Here is a 22,542-nt window from a genome sequence, read left to right as displayed (position 1 = left end):
TGCTGCTAGCAGAATTCCAACAGAAATGTTTAACGTGTTAAAAAACCGATCAAATTGATTGATTTCTATATGCGCGGTAACGAAAGAGTTAATGGGGCTTCACTTTCTGATGATGCACATGGGCTACGAGACCCGTCATAGTGGCGGGTTTCGGATTGATTTTGTCGTATTTAACGTGCTACGATATTTCAGTACACGGGCATTTTCGCATTCCGCCTCCACCAGAATGCGGCCGCCACGGTCGTGAATCGAATCCGCGACCCGGTGCTTTGCAGCACACAGTGCTTACACGGCACTAAACATAGCTGTGGCTCGGGATTTCAATATTTACGTTGAACATGCAAGTGCAACACCGTACAACTCGCTATCTCAAACCAGCCGAGATTTTACTTCCGAGATCAGCTTCGTAACTTCTAAGCGCGTCAAAACATTCTGCTATGTATAACTAGTATTACTCACCCTGGCCTCTAAGTATTCAATTCTTCTCTCCAGTGACGTCAGCTTTTCGTTTAAGGTAGCGAGCCTCGCCCTACACGACATATCTGTAATTGCATAAGGCGCAGTTGTGTGAAACAGAAGAGAAACAGTCATGCTCATGTAACGTAGGAACACAAAACATGCATGCTTACCAAACGATGTAAGAAAATCCACGATTTTCTTGATGCTCCCGCTAATGATTTCAATATATTCCCTGTTCGCCCAGTCTTGCTGAATTTGCTTCTGTATAGCTTCTCTTTCTAACACAGACATTGCCTTAAGCAAACAAGATGCCTCAGTTTGACAGAAAGCAACACAGTTAGCATCCGGTCGACTAGATATGGCTGAAAACCATGCTGGCAGTACACTTCATTTGGATTTTTTGCAGCGAATTTCGGCGAAAATGTTTCTGAATTTTATAAATAGTTTGCGATTACTTTAACATTATTTATTACTATTTAATGTTTTCAAATTACTTCTACAATCTATAACTATATCAATGATGTTGATCAATGCCAAACCGCGGCTACTTATGTTCGGTAGTCTCCGCTGTCTCCGTACTCGCTATTCACCATTTCGCCGTGTGTTACGGTACCTTCTAGGTTTTGCAATTATATAAAACTGTCACTATGCCTCCAAAGAAGAAAGCGCCTGAGCCGAGTAAAAAGACTGAAATGAAGAAAAAAGAGAAAGTAATTGAGGTAAGCCAATGACGAGGCTTATGTATGTTGCACATAACGTCAATTCCATGGACACCGTGTTAGCGAGACTTTCCGGATTGATCGAATAAATCGCTACAAAGAGCGCAATTACCCATTACACGTACTACTGTCTTACACTTACTCAACTGTAACAGCGAGAACGTGTCATTCGCTTTGTGCTTAGATGCGCGACAAGTACTGACAATCATGTGCTCATGCGGAGGGAACGCGTGTGTAGGTGTTTCTTTTTTTATTCGTTAACCCATGAGTACAGATGATTGCCAAAAAAAATAATAATAATAATAAGATTCCGCATAGGTGTGCTATAAAGGTAGTCCTGCAAAATGCCCTTCACAACATTTGTAATGGTTTGTTAGAATGGTTTGCTGCTCTTCGTCTTTCATATTCGCGAGGTTTCAGATCTATTATGAAGTTTAGTATATGTTTATGCTCTACCACGAGGCAACAAGTTAGTAGGGCGAAGAATGGCCTAATTTTAGAAATCCCTAGAAGTGTGCGAATTCAAGCAAGACCTGTTTCTAGACAATCTGAATCGTACATGATGCAGGGTGATCGAACGTTTAGCTGCGTTCGTACATACGACCGTTTTCTTTCTTGTTAACAGGGTACTGTTATGGGAGGCTAACCTTGAAGTGGCTGACGGAGTTTAATCGGCTTCCACATTATGAAACGGCTTGCATCTTCATTTGAAAACGTAAATGACAATATACAACACAAATCATGTGTGCGTTTTACTTGGGCAACCAGTAATCGGGCCGGTTCATGATTCAATCTTCAGAGCGAAAATTGCATGCATAGCTGCTCCCTACAGGTTTTATAAACTTCTGCTGTGCATAACAGAAAACACGAGAACTTTCGCCATAATACATGTAAGAATGCCTCAAATAAAATATACTGTGCTAGACACGTGACAGAAACCAATGCTTGATGGCAACACGTGCGCATAGTTTGGTTTATGAAGTTTCCTACTTACAAGAAGTTTCGATGCGGCAGCCTATACTAACTTGACCAAATTGCTTTTGTAATATTTCCGTGCTTGTAATTAAAATTCCTACTTTCCCTCTCCATGTGCTGTTTTAGCTGAGACTGGGAAAAAACTCAGTGAAAGTAATTAATCCACTTTGCTTTTATTGTGAAGTAACATTGTTGTTTACACAGCAAGAACAGTTATTTCAAACAAGTTTTTCTATGCTTAAGGAAGATTTACTGCTAATAGTTGCAACCAGCTGATGACAAGGTGCACACAGAAAAAAATGTGTGCATTGTCTGCTGGTTGCAATCCTCGAGTTCAGTCAACTGAACTGACTTAAAACCATGTTAGCTCTTATTTGCTGTTGTTCTTATTTGTTCTGAAACACAACTGTAATTCTGAATTTGTGACTCTCCAATTCTCGTGCATGTCACAGCTTGCTCTTTCTTGCTGTCATTTATTGCGTCCTGTATGTCTATGAGAGAATGTCTATGACAAGTCCTGTACCATCACCTAAAGAAAAGCAATTATAGGTTAACTGTTTGCCTGGTGTGTATCATTTTATAGCAGTTAAATTAGTTGTTTGCATTGATGGTGTTTAAAGCAGGAGATAATTGTATCCTACAAGACTTCCTTTGCAAGATTTTACTGGTGAAAATATCATGTAACCCGCCACGGTAGCCTAGTGGCTATAGCGTTGTGCTGCTGAGCACGAGTTGTGGGTTTGACTCCAGCTGCAGAGGATGCATTTTGATGAAGGCGAAACACAAAAACTCTCGCGTACTTAGATTCAAGAGTGCATTAACGAACCCCAGGTAGTGAAAATTAATGTGGAGTCCCCCACTATGACATGCCTCATAATCTGATTGTGGTTTTGGCACGTAGAACCCCATAATTAATTTTTGTTTAAGTACCACATAAACAGTTTTATAGCATCTTGTTTGGCGACAGGGGTGGGGGGGGCCATATCAAGAAAAACTATATATAGAAAGTGCATCATGGCTGTTTCCATGCATGGCTAAGCTCCTCTGAGAGGGAGAATTCTCTTGTAAACCAACTACACCCTCATTCCTCCACCCCTTCACTCCTTTGTGGCACTTATATTCAGCTGCATTTTTGCCTAACTAGCCATGCTGCCATTATCTTCCAGGCTTTCATTAGAAACAGCACTACGCTATTACTAACCAGATCGTGTGAAAGTAAAGTTTGAAATGTGAGGGAGGGGAGGGATTTTACTACTTTGCTCATACGCGTGGGTCTGCAAGTGTGAAAAAAAGCAAGCGTGAGAAAGAAATATCTGTGACATCGCACACTTCATGTTTTTGCTTCATTTTACTGCAGGACAAAACATTCGGCCTCAAAAACAAGAAGGGAGCAAAAACGCAGAAGTTTATCCAGCAGGTTCAGCACCAGGTGAAGTTTGGCAATCAGCCTGCCAAAAAGGTATTGTACCAACCATACTGTACAGTCTTGCATAATAAAAAGCTCAAAAATCATCTGATATTTGTGCTTCCATTCCTGACAGCTTCAGTTTCTTTATTGCAAAGGTTTGTGTATCCTGTAATCCAGGAACACAGTTTGGTCACATTGTGCAGCAGTCGGTCCTGGCATGTTGCATTATTATAGTTTTACTTGTTTTGCCCACATGATGTTTCAAATACGAGTAGGCTTCTTTTGAAGGGAGTGATGAAATTTTTTGAATTGCTTCATTTTGGACCTCTAACCTGCTTTTTAGGTGGAAACATTATGTGAATCAAATATGTGTTCCTTAAGGGATTTACTACCGTAGAGCGTTGCACAGCTAGTCAAGTTGTAAGTAGCTCTGTATTGCAACAGACTTCAGACATCATTAACTAGTGCAAAAAAAGACAATGAACAATGAATGACAGCGAGAAGCACACAGGACAGAATGTAAATTCTGTCCTGTGTGCTATGGCTCAAGTCTGTAATAAGCACCAACTAGCCCAACCGTCTCCTCTAACTGTATTCCACGTTCAATTCCCAACCATGCTGGCCTCATCATAATGAAGGAGTGATGTGAAAAACTTGTACAGAGCTACCAGAGCACATTGGAAAACTCCTCTAACTAGTCAGAATTAGTTGGTAACCCTCCACTATGACAATCCTTACAGAATGAATGTATTTTTGTGACAGAATCAATCAGTTGACCTGAATCTGAAATGAATTGTTGCAGTTGAAACGCACAAAAATATCTGTACACAGCATTAGGTCATGTCTTAATAAAACATTAGCCAGATATTGAGACAAAGGACCATTGGTGATTTCTACTCCAGGGCAGATGAAACTATCAGGGAAGACATATTCAAGACCTCTTTCCTTCCTGCAGGTGGAAGCACAAGCAAAGAATGAGAAGAAGAAAACTGAAACTGAAGACTTAAACCAGCTACTTTTCAGGCCTGTTCAAAAGGTAGAGAAAGGTATGCTGCTATTTTTTGTGGGCCAAAATTCTTTCTCCGTTGAGTGATGTCCTTATAGTATGGGTTGCAATAGCTTACAGTACAACAAAAATAGCTCATAAATTGTATGTGCGAATTTATTTTCCAGGTGACTCAAACATGATAAAATAAACCTCCAAAGGTCATCATATCTATTGTGTTCCAGTGCCCAGAAGTGTTTTATGACATATGACACAAAGCTGTGGATGAATAGATGCATGGAACTCGAATAAATGAGCCATGAGAATTCAGTGCTAATCGCAGAACTAAGATGCATGCATGTAAATTTGAAATTAAGTGGAATACTGGGTATTTACAAAGTCTGGACATCACAAGATATTTATTGCATTGAGTACATGGTCACCACTTGGCTTATATTGCTGCTATGGTTTATGTTGAGTAAATTCCTTTATTACAAACATTTTGTTTACAGGGGCTGATCCAAAGTCAGTGCTTTGTGCATTCTTTAAGCAAGGAACTTGTGGGAAAGGTGATAAGTGCAAATTTTCTCATGATCTAACTATTGAGAGGAAAGCAGAAAAGAGGGATATCTACACCGACATGAGAGACCAAGGTATGTTGCTTTCAGCCAGTGCTGGGCTGTTTTTCTGTTTTTGAAACATCTATGCTGTAGCTGTGAAGGGAATTGTGTGCAGTGCATATATATATATATATATATATATATATATATATATATATATATATATATATATATATATATATATATAAATGGCAGTTCGGCCCTGGTAGTGAAGACACCAGACCGGGTGCCCGGTCGTTCTTACATACATCAAACCGAGAGGAACAGTTGTGACAGTGATTGATTTTCGGCGCCTTGGCAGATTTACAGCGGCCTTTGGCAGCTATGCAGGGCAAGAGGAAGGCGGAGTCACATGTATGTAGAGCAAGGAGGTCAGTGAGGAAAAAAAAAGGAAAAAGAAAGAAAAGAAAAAAAGGAAAGAAAAAGAAAGAAGCACACAGGAGGAGGGAGACGTAAATCGGAGAGTGAGGGGGCCGGGAAGTAGCGGCAGCTAGGTTCCCGTGCACCCGAGGCAAGGAGGGAGGAAACGGTCGCTCCGCAGCACCAGTGCGTGGGCTGCCGTTGTAGTGGGAGAGAGGGCAAGTTGAATCGGGTGGCGGGGGGCACAATAGAGAAGGGGCCCAGAAGGAAGACAGAAGAGCGGCAACTTGTGAAAAGAAACACAGTGTCACAGTACACATATACAAGGCACGGCCCATTCCGGCAACTCTGTGGTCCAACTACGGTGCGGAAAAAAAAAATGGTTCCAAAAAAGAATATATGTGTGGGATTCGCAAAGCAAGTGCGCCCATGGGCTTAGATTTAGGGAGGCGAGTTAAATAGCCACCTTGTGGTCCAGTTTTTGAACGTTTAACAGGCAACCGACATCAAGTCAGCACGTGCGTATTTCAAGAAGGGCAATAGGTCACTCAGAATGACCACTTCATTGGCAGGGTCGAGGAAACTGAATTTATTGGTTTTCCGCTCGCCCCCTTGAGGTACATGCGGAGGGGTGAACAAGCAGTGAATAGCCAGCGTCTCAATTTTAGAGTACAGAACATGTATTCGCGTTTCCCATGCACTTTCACGGCATATCCCGGAGGCACGTCAGCCGCCCCGGACTCTCATTAATTCCTTTAGTGTACGTTCCAAATTTATGGATGAAAAAAGATTCCCTCTGCTCGCGTGCACGGGTGTGTTGGAAACCAGATTGCAAGAGCACAACGCTCACGCGTTCAAAGGAGTGATCTGGTAGCCGAACGTGCCTGGAAAAGGGTAAATTGGGGAGACTTTTCACATGCGCGCGGTGATTGTTAAACCGCAGGCGGAAAGGGGTCTCTGTTTGGCCGATATATTCCTGCTTACACACCTCGCATTGAATTTTGTACACGACGTTACTGGAATCACAGTCAAGATTTTCGGTAATTTTATATACGAAGGGCGAGTTCGATGCTTCAGCCATGTCTGCTGTTGTCATGTGGCGGCATACCTTGCAACGAGGTTTCCCACACGGTCGACAGTATATATATATAGGGGTTTTCTTCAAAGTTCAGCTGCAGGACCCGACGTAACATACGCAGGAAAGAGACGACGAACTTTTTGGAAGACTTCTTTTACTTAACGTTTTCGGCTGGTCCACCAGCCGGAAACGTTAAGTAAAAGAAGTCTTCCAAAAAGTTTGTCGTCTCTTTCCTGCGTATATATATATATATATATATATATATATATATATATATATATATATATATATATATATATATATATATATATATATATATACTGCTAATTTATGTCTACGTTTTTCAGTTATCGAAAAAGGTAGTTTTGCTCTTTTGGGGTGGAAAGAATGTGATTATTATCATTCGCATGTGCACTTACGATACCTTTTTTTCTCTCTCTCTTTTTAAGGGTTTGTACATGACTGTGCACTCTTGGGAGAACACTTCATTTGTATTTAAGCACCCGTAGCTGCTTCACTTTGAAGTGGGGTCCTGCAGAGTAACCTTTCATATATTGATATCTGCTGTAGATGTCATATCAGGCACTTCTTTCCCATAAAGTAGAAAAAATTAAGTCATGCCATACTGTACGCTAACCAGATTTACACTTTAAAGAGTGCGCGTCCATGTTTGTAAACATTTACTAGCTTTTCGGTAATATGTGCAGTATCTCAAGTCAGTGTAACTCATGTTATGGCCTAGTGGGGCTGCTTTGAAGCAGTAGAATTTCTGGGCCTCTTTCCAGGGGTGATGTTCTTGGGTGATCACTTTTGAAGATGCTCTCACTATCATGAGATTTCACATGACTAGTGCTGGATGTTCTTGGCATTTATTGGCAACAGCGTTATTGAAACTGTGCCAGCTGTGCTAAGACAGCATGCTAGGCCTTGTGCCAGGAATGCCATCATTAGTAGATGCTGATATGTCCGGCGCTAGTCACGTGAAACCTCATGAAAGTATCTTCGAAAGTGATCACCGAAAAATGCCGCCCCACTACACAAGTAGTGCTGTTGAGACAGCGCCATGCAGAAGCGTATGCAGTAGTAGTATGCATACGCTGTGATGATCGTATCTAAATATCTGATGATGAGCACTGTACAAGAATTGACTAGTTCATTGTAAGAAGCATCCACTTGTAATATTAAAGATGTATAAACTGCAGCAAATTGACATGGTAATAAACTGATCATCACTTAGTGTTGACTGCTAGGAAAATTTATTTTTCCTTCAATTTCTTCCGCATTGCAAACTGATTGTGATTGTAGTGAATGCAAATGCACTTTTCAAGACCCTCTTTGTGGCAAATGTGTGCTAATTAGTTGCTGTTTGCACATATAAACATTGGAAATTGTAATTCCCAAGCATAATTTTTATTGTGTCTCTTTTCTCTCGTGCTATACTGCCCCTAGATATTGACCTTTCAATTAAGGCAACATTTTTAGAAATAATTGCAGTGCATTTTTTTTTCTTTTTGTCCTATCGTAGTAAACCCTCATTAAGTGCTGCCCTACTTGTATACAGAGGATCAGGATTCTTGTCAACAGCACGAAGCAGTGTTCATATGACACATTTAAAGAGTAACATGACATTCTGGTTCATGTTTTTCTAATAGGTGCATTATATTTAAGGTTTTAGGACACATTAGAAAGGAAGCAGGAAGCTATGTGCGGAATATTGCATAACGCAGATTTACATCTGCCAGCAGCTCTCCTGTTGGAATCTGTGGCTTGTTTATGTACAGACAGAAGTAGAATTGTATTCAGTATTATGATGCAATTTTATAAGCTCTTGTGTTCGGCCACAGCTTCCACTTGGCAAACGTCTAAATATTATAATATGTATTTCAGATACCATGGACAACTGGGATGAAGCCAAGCTTGCAGAAGTTGTAGAAAAGAAGCATGGAGAAGCTGATAGGCGAATGCCAAAAACGGACATTGTATGTATGCTCAATGTAAATTGAGAAAGCCATCATTGCATGCATAATCAGTGGTTTCTGCAAAGGCTAACTGAAATACCTAAAGACAGCGTAGTAGATTAAGATAGTTATTTTGGCAGGACACTTTCCTTGCACTGGGCGTCAAGAATTGCACGATAATGATTAATAAGCTAGTAATTGACTAAAGTTTACTAATTGTTTAGTAATATCTTCAGGGTGCATTTTGTAATTGCAAGGTGTTGAGGTCATGTCCAATTACTAGGAATCTTGAGACTAGGACAGGTTCCAAGAAGACCACCACTAAATTTTGACTGTATCAGTGTACCATGTAGTATTGGCATGAAGTTGACAATTCAGCTTTTAGGAAATATATTATAAAAACATGTTTCTTTGCCACATTGTGGGGCCAGATATCTTGAAATAGGCGAGCGTCATGATTCCTTGTAAAGGAACATGCCTTAAAGGGGCTCTGAACCACTTATAGAAGTCGAGAAATGAATTTGAAGTAGACTATTCCAGAAATACTTTACCACAAAAAGTACTTTAATGTGTTCAGCAGAAACGGAGTTATTGGCAATCAAACATCCTGTTCGCAGTGCTTTCGCTGCTTCTTGAATTACTTGCACTGCGAAGGCTATGGCGGAGCAGAGTGTGCCCACAACACTCTGCGTACTGATCAGTGTGGCAAGCAGTTCAAATTTGATTTTGGAGGTTCATGTAGACGCCATTATTTCAGATTTTGGGGCCTACAATGTGCCAAACCCAGTAGTCCTCAGTGAGCTGCGGTGTGCTCAGCCAGTGGACTCCTCGCAACACCCTGCAGCTGCTGCAGTATCTATGCTACGTAGCAGACTACAGTGTGTATGCACAGCATTTGCTTTGTACATGACAGGGCTTGATTGTCTGCTCACTCGCGCCCATGTGCTTCACTATGGCCATGCTACATGGTGCAGACCGGCTTTTTCCTGTACCAGCTTGATCGACGAATGGTAGCCACATAAAACTTGCACATTTTGATGTGCTATCAGTAGCTCAATATGATGCGAAGTCTGCCAAAGCATCTACCAGGAGCGGCCAGAAGTGAGAACATGCTGGAAAGCGTGTGTGTGGTTGACCTTAAGTTTCATGTGGTTCGAGGCTAGTTGAGTGTTGAAAACTAGTCGAAATTAGCAAGACCTCATGGCTAAGACACCGGTAAGCAGGGTGGCTAAGTTTAATTCCTACATGGGCGGCCGTAGGCAAGTGGGAGCAGACAACAGTCGGCTTCTTCCGGAAGTACATAATTATTATCGAAATTCGAAAGCAGATTTTTGCTTACTTCAGCCCGTTTATTAAACTGCTTCAATAAATATACATACAACGAAATGCATTGATTCAAACAGCCTTCCTGATTGATGTCAGCTATTGGCCAATAACATCTGCATATGAGAATCTGCTATATTGAGAAATAAAGTGTCTGGAAAAGAGTGAGAAGCAGGCTTCCATTGAAAAGAGAGCGTTTGAGAAAAAGGTGACTTCGCACTCCACTTGAGAGGTCCATGAGCCGCACACTACTACAAAATTTGGCTGGGATGTTCGCAGCAGCATATGCTATCTGCAGACTGTTTTTTCATCAAGCTCGAGGAGTGATTCAGTACCCCTTTAAGCAGAGATGGGCTTTTCTTCCCACTTACACTGTGGTGGGTTTCTGCATCAGTTATTTAAGGGTAATTAGTAGAATATAGTACATAATGCACTTACTGGTGCACCTTTACAGCTGCAATTAACGTGTTGCTGAAAAAAATTGGCTCCTTTTCTGTACTGCACCGTCTCATAACGAATTTTTGTCAGAATTCGACCAAACACCCTGTGTTGCAGCTACTTATTCTTGCCTGTAGCCAGCTTTCTTGGCAGTTTTCAGCAAGTTCTTTCGTATGGAATTTCTTTGTGACCTGCAATACATGAGCTGCAGTCTTTTGTATGACATTCATGTATTGACTCTTGAAAGCAGCAATTTACTGCAATGTTGATAGTTACCTACATGTAGTTTGCAAAAAAAGAAAGGTAGGATCATTAAGTCACTGTACAAGTGCCATATGAAACAAAATCTTTGGAATGCAGATATTTAATTGTTTGAAAATATTTGAGTGTGGGATTATGCTAGAAATGGATTTAGCATTTTATGACTGACATGCTGGAAATTCAAGTCCTTTTTTTTTCTTTTTGTGAAGTAAAAAAAAATTAAATTATGGGGTTTTACGTGCCAAAACCACTCTCTGATTATGAGGCATGCCGTAGTGGAGGGCTCCGGAAATTTCGACCACCTGGGGTTCTTTAACGTGCACCTAAATCTAAGTACACGGGTGTTTTCGCATTTCGCCCCCATCGAAATGCGGCCGCTGTAACCGAGATTCGATCCCGCGACCTCGTGCTCAGCAGCCCTTTTGTGAAGTAAGGTGTTATTGTATAACTGCAAGGGAGGTGAAATTTGAGCAAATTGGTATGTACCCGGTCTGTCAGGAACAGTTCTAATACTATGAGCCTTAACAACATCTAGAAAGACAAGCATCAGTGCTGGGAACAGAGCTTAATAGACTACAGCTTGAAAGGCAAACAAGCATAATGTATGGCAACCAAGCTTGTGTAAGCACAATGGGCAATGGGTGATAAAAACTCAAGAGAACAGATGTAGCTTTTGACACCTGGCAACTGCTGTGACATCATATCAGTCTTCAAAACTAAGCTGCAGTGTTTTACAAAGGAGATTTAAAGGCTGGGCAATGGGTGTGATCTGTTTTTTTTTATGGATTATACTGCAATCTACAAAAGTGTAATCTACAGCTCATTTTTCTTCCTCTTCCCCTGTGGCTACTTGGCCTAGGCGCATGTGCTTGTTTACTGCTTTAAGAGACTGACTGCCAATCATAAACTCCTCCATCCTCACCATTCTATTGAATGTTTATTTAGCTTTTTGAATCTAATACCCTAGTCACACAGAGCAGTTTTGATCAGGACCAAATTTAGCAGTCGCAATTGGCTTCTTTGCACAGGCTGCAAAAGGGAGTCAATTGCGACCTAGAAATTTTGTCCTGATAGGGCTCAATTGTGATTGAAAGTGCCTCATGTGACTAGGGTACTCATTTTCGAGCCTACCTTTTAACTTTTGCAGGATCAGTTCCTTTGTTATAAGTCAATTCTTTGTTGTTGTTGTAAGCAATCTTTTGCTGAAAGTCATTTCCAGCATTGTTAATAGGACATTGTCCTGCTGTTCTTCCTTTTGTTCTTGTGTGCAATGTGCTGTGTAATGTATATTAAGTCCAAATATAGCAGCTCTAGTCACCTGCAAGCCACAGGTTGCCGAGGTATTTCCCGTTTTCCCAATCTGGCATTTCGAATGCGTCTTGTAGACATGCGGGGAATAAGAAAAGAGTGATTGTACCTCCTTGCTGGTCTGTTGATGGCTAAAAACACTAATTTAGCAGCGGCAACAGAGGTGCAAAATGATGCTACAGCTTCCATCTGACCATGGCCAGAGGAGCCAGACCAAGCACTCCTATGATTTCTTCATTGAGTCATCTGTCATATGTAGTAAAAATGCCTGCCACTGTACATATGAAGCCCCATTGTTTTATATGTATGTCTGCATAGTTAAGGTTTCAGGGGAACTAATGTCTTACACCTGTTAGTATGAACAAATAACTACTCATTACACTATATAAGAAATTTGATGTACCTAAAAAAATAACCATGAATTTTAACTCGCTACAGAATGATGTTCGGTAACCTTTGTTGCAGATTTGCAAGCACTTTTTGGATGCATTGGAGCAAAACAAGTATGGCTGGTTCTGGGAATGCCCGAATGGAGGACAGAAGTGCCACTACCGCCATGCTGTGCCTCCTGGGTTTGTGTTAAAGAAGAATAAGAAGAATCTTGATGAGGTTAAAACAGAAGATACCTTGACAATAGAGGACCTCATTGAAACAGAGGTTGGCACATGTTATTACATTGTCATGAGATCATCATTAAGAAATTTAGTGCAAGCACTCTTTGCAAGCACATTTTCAGTCATGCATTTGTCTGTGGCATACGAGATTAGGAATACCAAGCATAAGATTTCTTAACAAAGCCATCCTTACCAATGAGTTGTTGTAAATCAAAGGCATGCTGCATTTTGCACCTCTTGCACTACTCCTGTTTGAAACAGTGTGCAATATCCCTCATTGTGCGCTGGAACCATTCTTGTTTCTCCAAACTCCATGCATGACTCATATTTTCTCATTCTTGTTTGATGCACTCATCGGAGTATAAGAACATTAAAAAATGCATTGGTGCTAAGTGCTTAGTAAGAAGTTCTCCCAGCATTTTCCCGTATTTGCTGTGATACAGTACAATTTGGAATTCTTCGATATGATGTGCTTCAGAATGTAAAATGTCAGAAAACAGTAAAGTTATGCTATGGGTACAGTGACATTGGGTATTATCTGTGTAACTTTAGTAGTTATGTAGGTATTGAGTGATACTCGTAACAATAGTGTGAAACCACACTGAATGCAAGAAAGACAACTGACGCAGCATTATGGTTGTTGCTGCAATTTATCTATCGTTATATCTATCGTTATATATATCATTTATCTATCGTTATATATATCAGCGGTTATAATAGTAAACGTTGTGCGACGTGACTACGCATGCGAGGTCATATTACAGCATTAGCCGTTTTCTCTTGCTTTTTCGAAAAAGAGGATGAGAAGCGTTTTTTTTTTTTTTTTCGACCTCGTTTTGTTCGCTACGACGCAAAATTTCCGTATTACGGAAATTTTGTCTTCAAAAATAGTCATCGCATTCTTTTTATGCGATGACTCTCATGTGTTATGGCTGTATACAGGCCAAAAAGGCAATGCCAACGTACACAGCTTATATATGTACCATGCGGGAGGGCTAGCGTAGACAAATAGTAATTTCAAGCCTACTAGACTTGAAATGCATGAGAACGATGCCGGTGTATCACAAATATTTGATAGCGCCTGCTGCTTAGATGTTTCGTGGTTGCCTTAGGTTGACCGTGCACGAGCATGCGCTCTTAGGTTTTATGTTTTACTCCCTATGCCAAACGATCAGACATTGAGCTGATTTACCATTTAATACTGGTAATACAGAGACACCGGTTTTCTTTGTTGAATTAAAACCGATATAAGCAAAATAGTTCACAACGTATAAACACACCGTGACTGATAATGCGCATACACCGCGGCTGATTATGCGCGTCACATTTTTGCGCCCCCAAGACATATTTCTGCCTACTGTAATTGCCGATGCAAGGAAAAGCTTCCTTGACAACCTTATATGAATGGACATAGCGTAAATTTCACAAAGTACGATCGAAAACATTTCGAAATCATTCTGCAGCACACAACACCAATACTTTCAAGCAGTGTCGCGCCGGATAGCCCAAGTCAGAGAGGAGAAAAGGCTCGCCACGCACCCTATCCTCCTCGCCTGATGAAGAGGTCTATATGTGCACGCTGGCCTATCTAACTGCTGCTTCTCCTGCTGCAGCCATGGAGAAAGGAAAAATGCTTTGTCCTTCCTTCATGGCCACAGGTCTATTCACAGTGTGCTGCGTGCAAAGGTTGCCAGTCATATGCATGGAGCATTCTGGGTAATGCAAGCATCAAAGATAGGCGTGAGATAGATCATGTTTTATCTCGACGTCAATGCCTCCTTTACGCGCCAGTCTACAAAGTGGTCATCTCTCCTCAGTGTAACGTAACATCCATGCGCACGTGTGCTGACATTGCATTGGATTATAAAGGAGCCTTTACAGTAGTGGTTGCCCTTGCAGCCTTCTCCTTTGCCCTGGCTCGTTGAGACGCTGTTGATCCACGATTTATTCCATTCATTGTGACCGAATTGAGCAGGCTAACGGGTCATTATAAGTGGACACCTTTCTCATATGCCCCTTGTAAAACACTTTGGTTGTTGAGAAACTACAGTCGAACCCACTTATAACGATACCGGTTTTAACAGTATTGGCCTCAAGCTCCACCACTGGAAAAGCTGGCGCCACCGTCGGCGTGACGTGCTAGGAGGGATCACGTGGACATAGCGGCCGCGTCGGCTGCTTCGGGAGCGCCGAAGCGAGCTGAAAACGAGAGTTTAAATTCCCTCATACGCTGCGGTCCTCATTTAGTGGCGAGATTTTCCCGCTGCGAGTGTCTCCTTTACAACGCTTGAAAGCACTACAATAGACAGTAGCTGCCTTTGAAGGCGCGCAACATGGTAGGCTACTGCTCGGTGCCGCAATGCCGGACGTACGCAACGGAGCCCGGTGTCAGCCTTATTCCCACGTAGCCGCAGGACAAGAAGCTGCGCGAAGCTTCGCTCGCGAAACATAAAGCCGGCAAACAGTCATCGGCTACAACTCGGGTATGCAACAAGCACAGACGCGAGGAAGATTTCTGCTACGGCGGCGGGTCTGCGATGTTCGGAAAACGCGTACTGAGACACTCGCCCGAGTCCGCTGCCCGACTAATGTGATGACGGTTTGGTCTATGAACTTGCCGATGCTATAGGTACTGGCAAGTTCACTGGAGTGGAAAGGGAGCGGTAAGAAGCACATTAAAAAAAAGCATGGCATATGGGCATGTTTGTGTTATCAATTAATACACTGGATTACAAAAAAGAAGCAGCGGGAAATCGCACGCTGAGAACACTGATAAACATACAGTGCGACGCAACTCGAGAAATAATATTGAAACGTCCAAGAATTTAGAAGAAAAAAAAGATTGAATCGTCGCGACGGCACATCACAGTCCCCGTAGGTGTCGAAGTCTCTACAATGAAATTATTTTTTTACAGCTCTGATAGCGCCCACGCAACAATGGTTGCTTGTATATTGTCAAATGCTCATATTCTGCGACCTAAAGCTCATGGCACGGTGCGAAAACGCGTGCGCGGAGAAAGCGAAACAGTGCGCGGACAAGCATGCAGACGCGCAGTCGGTCGCTGCGAATCTGCGCGATCGCTGCATTGAGTCTTCGTTCTATTACGCTCCATTTAGTTATACCAACGCTATAAGAACATATTTCACATAGTTTGCTCTCAGCGTTTATCTAACTTTCACGCAAGAAGCCGGTTCGGGAGACTCCATCGCTGCGACTGCGCGCAGTGGCGTTCAATGTACTACGTATTCAGTAAAGAGGTAGCGTCTGTAAACGATTGTGTGCTTTCAGTTTGCCCAAGATTATTATTTAGACAGTAAGAAACTTCTCTTGTTTCGAAAGTACTTACACAAATGTCCGGGAGAGCTCGCGCGTGGTGTTTTCAGTGAGCGCTGACAGCAAAACCTATGAGGAGCGCGCCACGTGATCCCTCATACTACGCCAGTGAGGCGCTTCCGATAGATGGCGACTCCGTAACTCCTCGCCGCCAATATTGGTTATAACGATGAGAAGCTGCTGCACCGTCAACTTTTGTATATTTTCCATGGTGAAATAACCTGCTTAGTACAATGTCCCGATGATGCATTATCGTTTATAACGATGAAGCCTGGCTGCTGGGTGCCCGAGCGGAAAGGTAGTGAAATGCGAAATCCTTGAAAAGCAAGAAAGAAAATGAGAAATGGGCTGCACGATGGGCTGCTGCTTCAACAGCCGCCGCGCGTTCATTTTCCAGCCATCTCCGAGCGCCTCTCTCCCGTCGCCCTTCCACCCTCTGAACACGAATGGGCTGTGCCCATAGCTTTAAACCGCCCCACCCCCCGAAACACGAATGGACTGCGCCAACTGCGCTGCTCGCAGATTTCTCGCATGTTGCTCGCTGGCTTTTCATTCAGCGCAGTTCTGTTAACAGCTTATTCGCTCACGTTCGTCTTTGTTGGTTGCATCGAAATCGTTCCTGGCCACGTGGTTTCTCAGCCTTGTTTGACCAACAGTTGGTTTGACTTGCTGCTGCAATTGGAGATGGCTGATGCGCCCGCTAATCATCGGCAATGAACGACATTGCCATGAAAAGAAAACGCACGGCTATAGATTTGGAAACTAAGTGCTTCTAACCGATGAAGTGATCGTTGTGAATATGCTTGCATCAGATAGCAACGGTGACGACGGCAGCGATGACGCAGCAGGGCAGGCTGCCTCAACGTTGTCCTCACAGGAGGCCTGGCAGATAATTCAGTCCCTCTGGGGCTTTGTTTTCGCGAGGAACCTTCCGCTGCACTACGTGGAGCACTTGGATGCCTTAGAGAAGGATGTTGGCAAGCTTCGCGTAAAGCATGCAAGGCAAAAGGACATAGGGTTTTTTCGTGCAAGCCATTGAGAAGTACGTGGTGAAATGCTTGTGGCTATCTTGCCTCAGTGTTTCTTCTGCATTTCTCAAGCTGACAGGCTGCCGCGGCAGCCTTCTCACAATTTTGAAAAGGCCCCTTTTGGGGCCACCAAAGCGATGCCTCGGTGTTGCTCGCACATCACTTGCCGCCTGTGACCTCTCTTTGCGGTTGTTATAGCAGTGCCATTCTTTAACGCCAACAGCCGCAGCTTGTTAGACGCAATCAGAGTGCCCAGGAAGCAGCTAAATGAATGAACACAATCAGCAGCCGGATGGAGGAAAGTGGTGGGGAGGGGCACTGGCCTCCCCACCATTATAGTTTTCTCACATCAGGTCTGTCATCCCCCTATTTTGATTTTTTTATGCAGCCCAGTTATAACAATTATCGGTTATAACAATGGAATTTTCGTGGCACTTGAACGTTGTTATGAGTGGGTTCGACTGTATTCACCTGCCCACGCTTTTGTGTTTCAGTAGTTATCGCGTAGTGCGGTGCTGGTTTTGCTGGCTCACGAAACTTGCGTTAACTGAAAGTGGTAGAGAATCAATGTCCACGTGATGTCACAGGATGCCCGAGTGGTCCACGCCACTTGACCAAAAAGCAGCTGCAGCGGTGAATCTGCTGCTCTGTCTTGGCTTAGTACCGCCCTCTGTCGGGTGCCGTTTTACTCACTGATGGCAGCAAAGGGTGGTGATGGTGTATGCAACGTCACCACTCCCCTGATTGGGTGGCGGGAGATTTGAATTTCGATAAAGATATTCTTTTCTTGTAAACTAAGTCCCTGTTTTTTTTTTTTTTTTTGGTGCAAAACAAGTGTTGCAAGGTTTCTTGAATGGTATTTAAACAGTCCATGTTGACTTAGTATTTGCCGTTAGTGTCCCTTTAAATTGAATTATCCTGTTGCAGAGAGCAAAGATAGGTGGCAACCTTCCCCGCATCACTTTAGAGAGTTTCCTTGCATGGAAAAAGGCTAAAATTCGAGAGAAGCAGGACACGGAGCAGAAAGAGCGAGATCGCAAGCGAGATGAATTCAAGGCTGGTCGCAGCATTGGTGTAAGTATTTTTAGTACATTTCACAACTTTTCAGCCTTAAGTAAGGTTTCTACTTTTGTACTATCAACCACAAAATTTTACAGAGCATGACTGCAGAAAAAAAAGGAAAAAAAATATTTCCTTGAAGCTGATGGATGTGTCCTGGAACTTGAAAGTGCACTCTGCTTTTCTCTCTCTCCTTTCTTTTTTTATGTGTGAGTGGCTCAAAGATGCAAACAGTAATGATGCCTCTAAATCTCTCATGCTGGCAGTAGTTCAAGTGATGGATGCCACTGACCTGTTAAAATTTGCTGGCTCCCATGAAGGAACCAAAGATGTACAGGCTTACTGTCTTTGATAAATGCTTGTGCCTGCAACTGACAAAGCCCACGCAGGCAAAAATGACATCTTTTTTCACTCTTAAGTAAATATGTTATTTGCATTAATGTTGTGTTCTTGACTTGCAGAAGTTCTTGATTTAACAGAACAATTCTCCAGTCCCATCAACTAAGCCAAATGAGGTTTAACTGTACTTGTCCCATAGTAGTATCTATGGTAGTATAGTAGAAATGCTTGTGTGGCACAATTTCGTAGTGATGATAGAGAAATGAGTGGGATATTGAATGGGAAGGGGGATGTGTGTGCACATGCAGGTTTTCATCACCAACAAAAGCAAGCTAGTCCTCATCTCTGCTTGTTTATGTAACAATATCGCCATCATTTCTCGTAAGCAGCTTTATATTCCTTAAATCATAGGTGCTCAATGTTCAGGTCCTTTTTTAGTGGACAGGATCCTCTACTGCATCCATGAAAGTCAGTTTGTGTTCATTGCACCAACATCACTTCATCAGAGTGCACACATCATAGGTGGTGCTGTTGAGTTACTGAATCACTGGGCATCAAACTTATTTGTTACAGGGAAATGGAGCTCTTTACAGCGTCTTTTTGATCTTGGTACTAGTAGATTGTGGGGCTGTCACATTAACCAATAATTATCAGAATTGTAGACAATTTGTGTTGCAGTTATGACATATCCATTGCTAAAACTTCTTATGTAAAGGCCAGTAAAGGCCAGTCTTTTTGTCCTGTTGCACAGGGTGTCAGTATATAGGACCTTTGAAAACCTTTTGCAGAGCTTTTTGTTACCTGTTGTGGTTGCTTAGTGGCTTTGACGTTGCGCTGCTAAGCACGAGGTCACAGTATCAAATCCAGGCTGCGGCATTCACATTTCGATAGAGGGGGGGGGGGGGGGGGATACAGTAACGCCTGTGTACCGTGCATTGGGTGCACATTAAAAAACCCCAGGTAGTCAAAATTAATCCTCAGACCCCCTTACAGCGTGCCTCATTATCAAATCATGGTTTTGGCACATAAAACCCCAGAACATAATTTTAATTGGTGCCGTCTTTTTGTCCTTTAGTTGATCATGCCCATTAAAAGGGCATTTGCAAAGAGCCACTCACTACAGTATTGTGACACTATACTTTTTTGTATCCAGTTGAGTGGCAGAGACATGTTCACATTTCGGCCTGAGCTGGCACAGGATGATGGCCAGGATGAAGAGGGTGAAGAAGCATATGACTTGTCTCGGTTTGACGGTGAGGAAGACAATGTTGAGGTGAGGGGCTTTGATTATTGTTTTTCTTTGCTTTCTTTCTGTGCTTGTTAAAAATCTCATACAAATTTCACTCTTCATCTGCACTTGTGGCTCACTTTGAATAATCGTAGGTAACGCCATGTTTTAGCGACGGTCTGCTGATAGTTCGAATCTCAGTTCTCAAGAGGAAAACAGGAAACATATGAATTTAATTTTTTGGTTATGATCCTAGTATACATTTAATTTATATAAAGAGTATTTGGCATATTATGGCTTAATTTGGCACTGTGCCATATAACTTCATTAATGTAGAAAATATAATTCTGCTACACTGGGATCAACTATCATACAGTTGCTGGGTCAAAGCACGCTAGGTACTGCCTGCTGTGTTGAGCTGGCAGGCACGGGTGAGCGAGAGAGCTTGTTGTTTACAGCCCTGGCCATGGTTTTTGCAGGGGTGCTAGTAGACAGGTATGCTGCAAAGTGTCACATTGTGGCACGAATTAGTTTTCTTGCGTGTTCAGCGGCGGCATCTGTGCTGAATTATTTAGCTTCTTTCATTTGCAGAGAGAAACGTAAACAGATGGGAGCATTGCAGCAGCAATAGACCAAGAAATAGCTGCATGTTCATGTGTACATGAACAAAATGGCAGTACAGCCATCTGCACTTCCGATGGTATTCCAAAACAAGTCCTACATTCAAGGCTAGCTTGCTAAGGAAGAGGCCTGTTCGAGGAAATAAATGAGCCCAAAAGACGCAGCTTTGCGGGAGCATAGTTCTAGGTCCATATTTTGTAGGGATTATTTTCGTCTGATTCTGTTTTATTTATTTATTTTTTCCTCCATCTGATCCACCAAATTGCCGATTCTGGCAATAGTGGGAATCACTTTGTCAATGTCACTTTATTGGTTACGTGTTGTAGGGGTTGGAGGACGGGACTTCGGGATGAAAACCCAAACTTGGGAGTATTTATTCTACATTATATACAGTGAGGTAAGCGACAAGTAACATTCGTACACTCATTACGGGCCGGCAGCAACTCGGACGCTGCGGCCCGCGGCAAGAAGTTCGAGAGAGGTGAATCAGGGAATCAGGGCATGTCCCAGCATCTCTGGAAGGCTTCTTATAAGCCCTTCGAGCACTGTAAGTCATGTCAGGTTTGACCAATGGGAGAGTCCGCTCCGATGACGCCACTTTCAGCCAATGGTAGGCGCCCGTGTCGCGGTGTCACACCTGGCGGCTCTCTGCGGTCTTGCCTCGCAGACTGGCAATGCACTTCTAACGAGGAGAAGGGGAGGGCTGCTCATGCTCCATTGTCCGAGCCCCCTTCTAATCCCGGCGGCGTACGAACTTGTTGCCTTCAACTTGTTTGCTCGGCCGCTCCTCTGGAATGTGCTTTCCTGCTTCTGCATTCCTCAATTAGCTGTGCTGCGTTTCGAAGTGGTTTGGGGAACTCGAAGTAGCCTCAGGAAACGGCGCCATATCTAACAGCTCGTCCTCGCCCCGGTAGTTCTGAATGGCCGGTGAACTCAATTCGCTGGCCATGAGGAACGCTGATAGAAGCTGCAGGGTACTGGGGTCGAGCCACGTTTGACGAACTTCGGGATCCTTGGCCCTGGAGAACAGACGTCAAACAAACAAAACAACACAGCGCTGCCCCACGTGTAAGCACAGGCTCTTCACCCCTGACTCGCCAGGCTATTACTGAGTCAAAATGAACCCTGATCTTTTATTTCCCCAATTTTGACAAAGCAGTTCCAACCACCCTTCCAAACAGCTATCCATTTCTCCTCGAATGCCGACAAGACCAGAGTACTATTGTTGTTGCAAAACAAAAGGGTCGTCGACATAGCAAACAACAAATGAAAACAGCCGAACATAACTTAAGTGGCCTAACTACACGAACAGCATGTTTCCAATCTATCGCAGTGGCGTACTTATCGCACGTATTGGTGCCACTGAACAATCTGGTCAACCGCACAAGTACGTAATCACAAGCGCACTAGCCTTGTGGTCACTAAACAAAACGCGTACTTGCGTTGTAGGCAAACTTTTCATTTACGCTTACTCACGTTTCTTCCCTGAAAGTCCTACAGGACACGTGACATAAACGAACAATTAAACTTGCGGGACTTACACACTCCGCAGAACCCTTAAAATGATGCGTCTTTTAATAACTCGTTCCATGCATACTCACTAAAGAAGTCAGAATACGGCTGCCCTCAACACACACTAGTAACCCAGTGATAAAGTCTGCTTCCTTCCGTCCACACAGGACATGCGCTAATGGAACTAAGAACGCTTCTCAGTGCAAATCATGCACTCGCTGAAAATCTACGCGCTTAACCTTAGAAAATTCAACACTTAAAAAGAAAGAAGGTTAAATAACACACGCGCTTTACCATAGGCCTTTCGACGATAACCTTGACCTTCAGGTTACTCACACACACAAAAAAAAAGCCCATCTACTTATTAATGAGCATCTCGCGAGACTACATGTTTACACAAACGCATCTTTCAAATCTCAAGCTTCTCGAACGAAAACACAAACAAAGCTCATACGTTTACATATTGAAAGAAATCCCAGTCTCAATTCGCGAAAAACTTTCCGATGCTCAAAATAAAAAACAAGACACTTTTCACTTCTACGGAAGCTCTCTTGGCTTCCCGTTCCCGATTGCTTACGACTGACTCATACTTTCAGACGGACCCGTGGCGGTCGCACTTTACAAGTTACTCTGGCTACGGAGGAACAACAAAAGGGCTGACTCACTATCAGCTCCCCCAAGACGTTACGGTCTCCTGCCAATTTGCGTCCTCCCGCCCCGCTTTCAACAGGACCTCGACTGACCGCGTCGCTACTCCCCACCTGGTCTTGTCCTGCCACCTTGCGTTTCTTCGAACTGCACGCTGAGCTATGAAAAGAACTACGGAACGACGAGGAGTTTAACAGCCTCGTGCCCTTTGTCCGCGTCCGTGCAGAACATTCTTCGCGGTCCCCCTTTGACCTGTGGCTCGAACGT

At 43.1% G+C, this 22,542-nt stretch overlaps 1 protein-coding gene across 1 annotated transcript in view; it reads left to right on the top strand.

Moving 5' to 3' along the window:
* Nucleotides 1–1,015: 1,015 nt before the first annotated feature.
* The window catches only part of LOC135896705 (zinc finger CCCH domain-containing protein 15), a 32,871-nt gene continuing 11,344 nt past the window's right edge, over nucleotides 1,016–22,542 (top strand). The window contains exons 1-8 of the mRNA XM_065425195.2: nucleotides 1,016–1,178; nucleotides 3,511–3,612; nucleotides 4,517–4,607; nucleotides 5,059–5,199; nucleotides 8,492–8,583; nucleotides 12,358–12,549; nucleotides 17,796–17,942; nucleotides 19,420–19,539. Of these exons, the coding sequence (XP_065281267.1) occupies nucleotides 1,107–1,178; nucleotides 3,511–3,612; nucleotides 4,517–4,607; nucleotides 5,059–5,199; nucleotides 8,492–8,583; nucleotides 12,358–12,549; nucleotides 17,796–17,942; nucleotides 19,420–19,539 (957 nt within the window). The 5' untranslated portion in view covers nucleotides 1,016–1,106. The remainder of the gene's footprint in view (nucleotides 1,179–3,510; nucleotides 3,613–4,516; nucleotides 4,608–5,058; nucleotides 5,200–8,491; nucleotides 8,584–12,357; nucleotides 12,550–17,795; nucleotides 17,943–19,419; nucleotides 19,540–22,542) is intronic.

This window comes from Dermacentor albipictus, chromosome 1 (assembly GCF_038994185.2).
Source record: "Dermacentor albipictus isolate Rhodes 1998 colony chromosome 1, USDA_Dalb.pri_finalv2, whole genome shotgun sequence".
Taxonomy (NCBI): domain Eukaryota; kingdom Metazoa; phylum Arthropoda; class Arachnida; order Ixodida; family Ixodidae; genus Dermacentor; species Dermacentor albipictus.
This window is presented reverse-complemented; position numbering and strand designations above follow the sequence as displayed.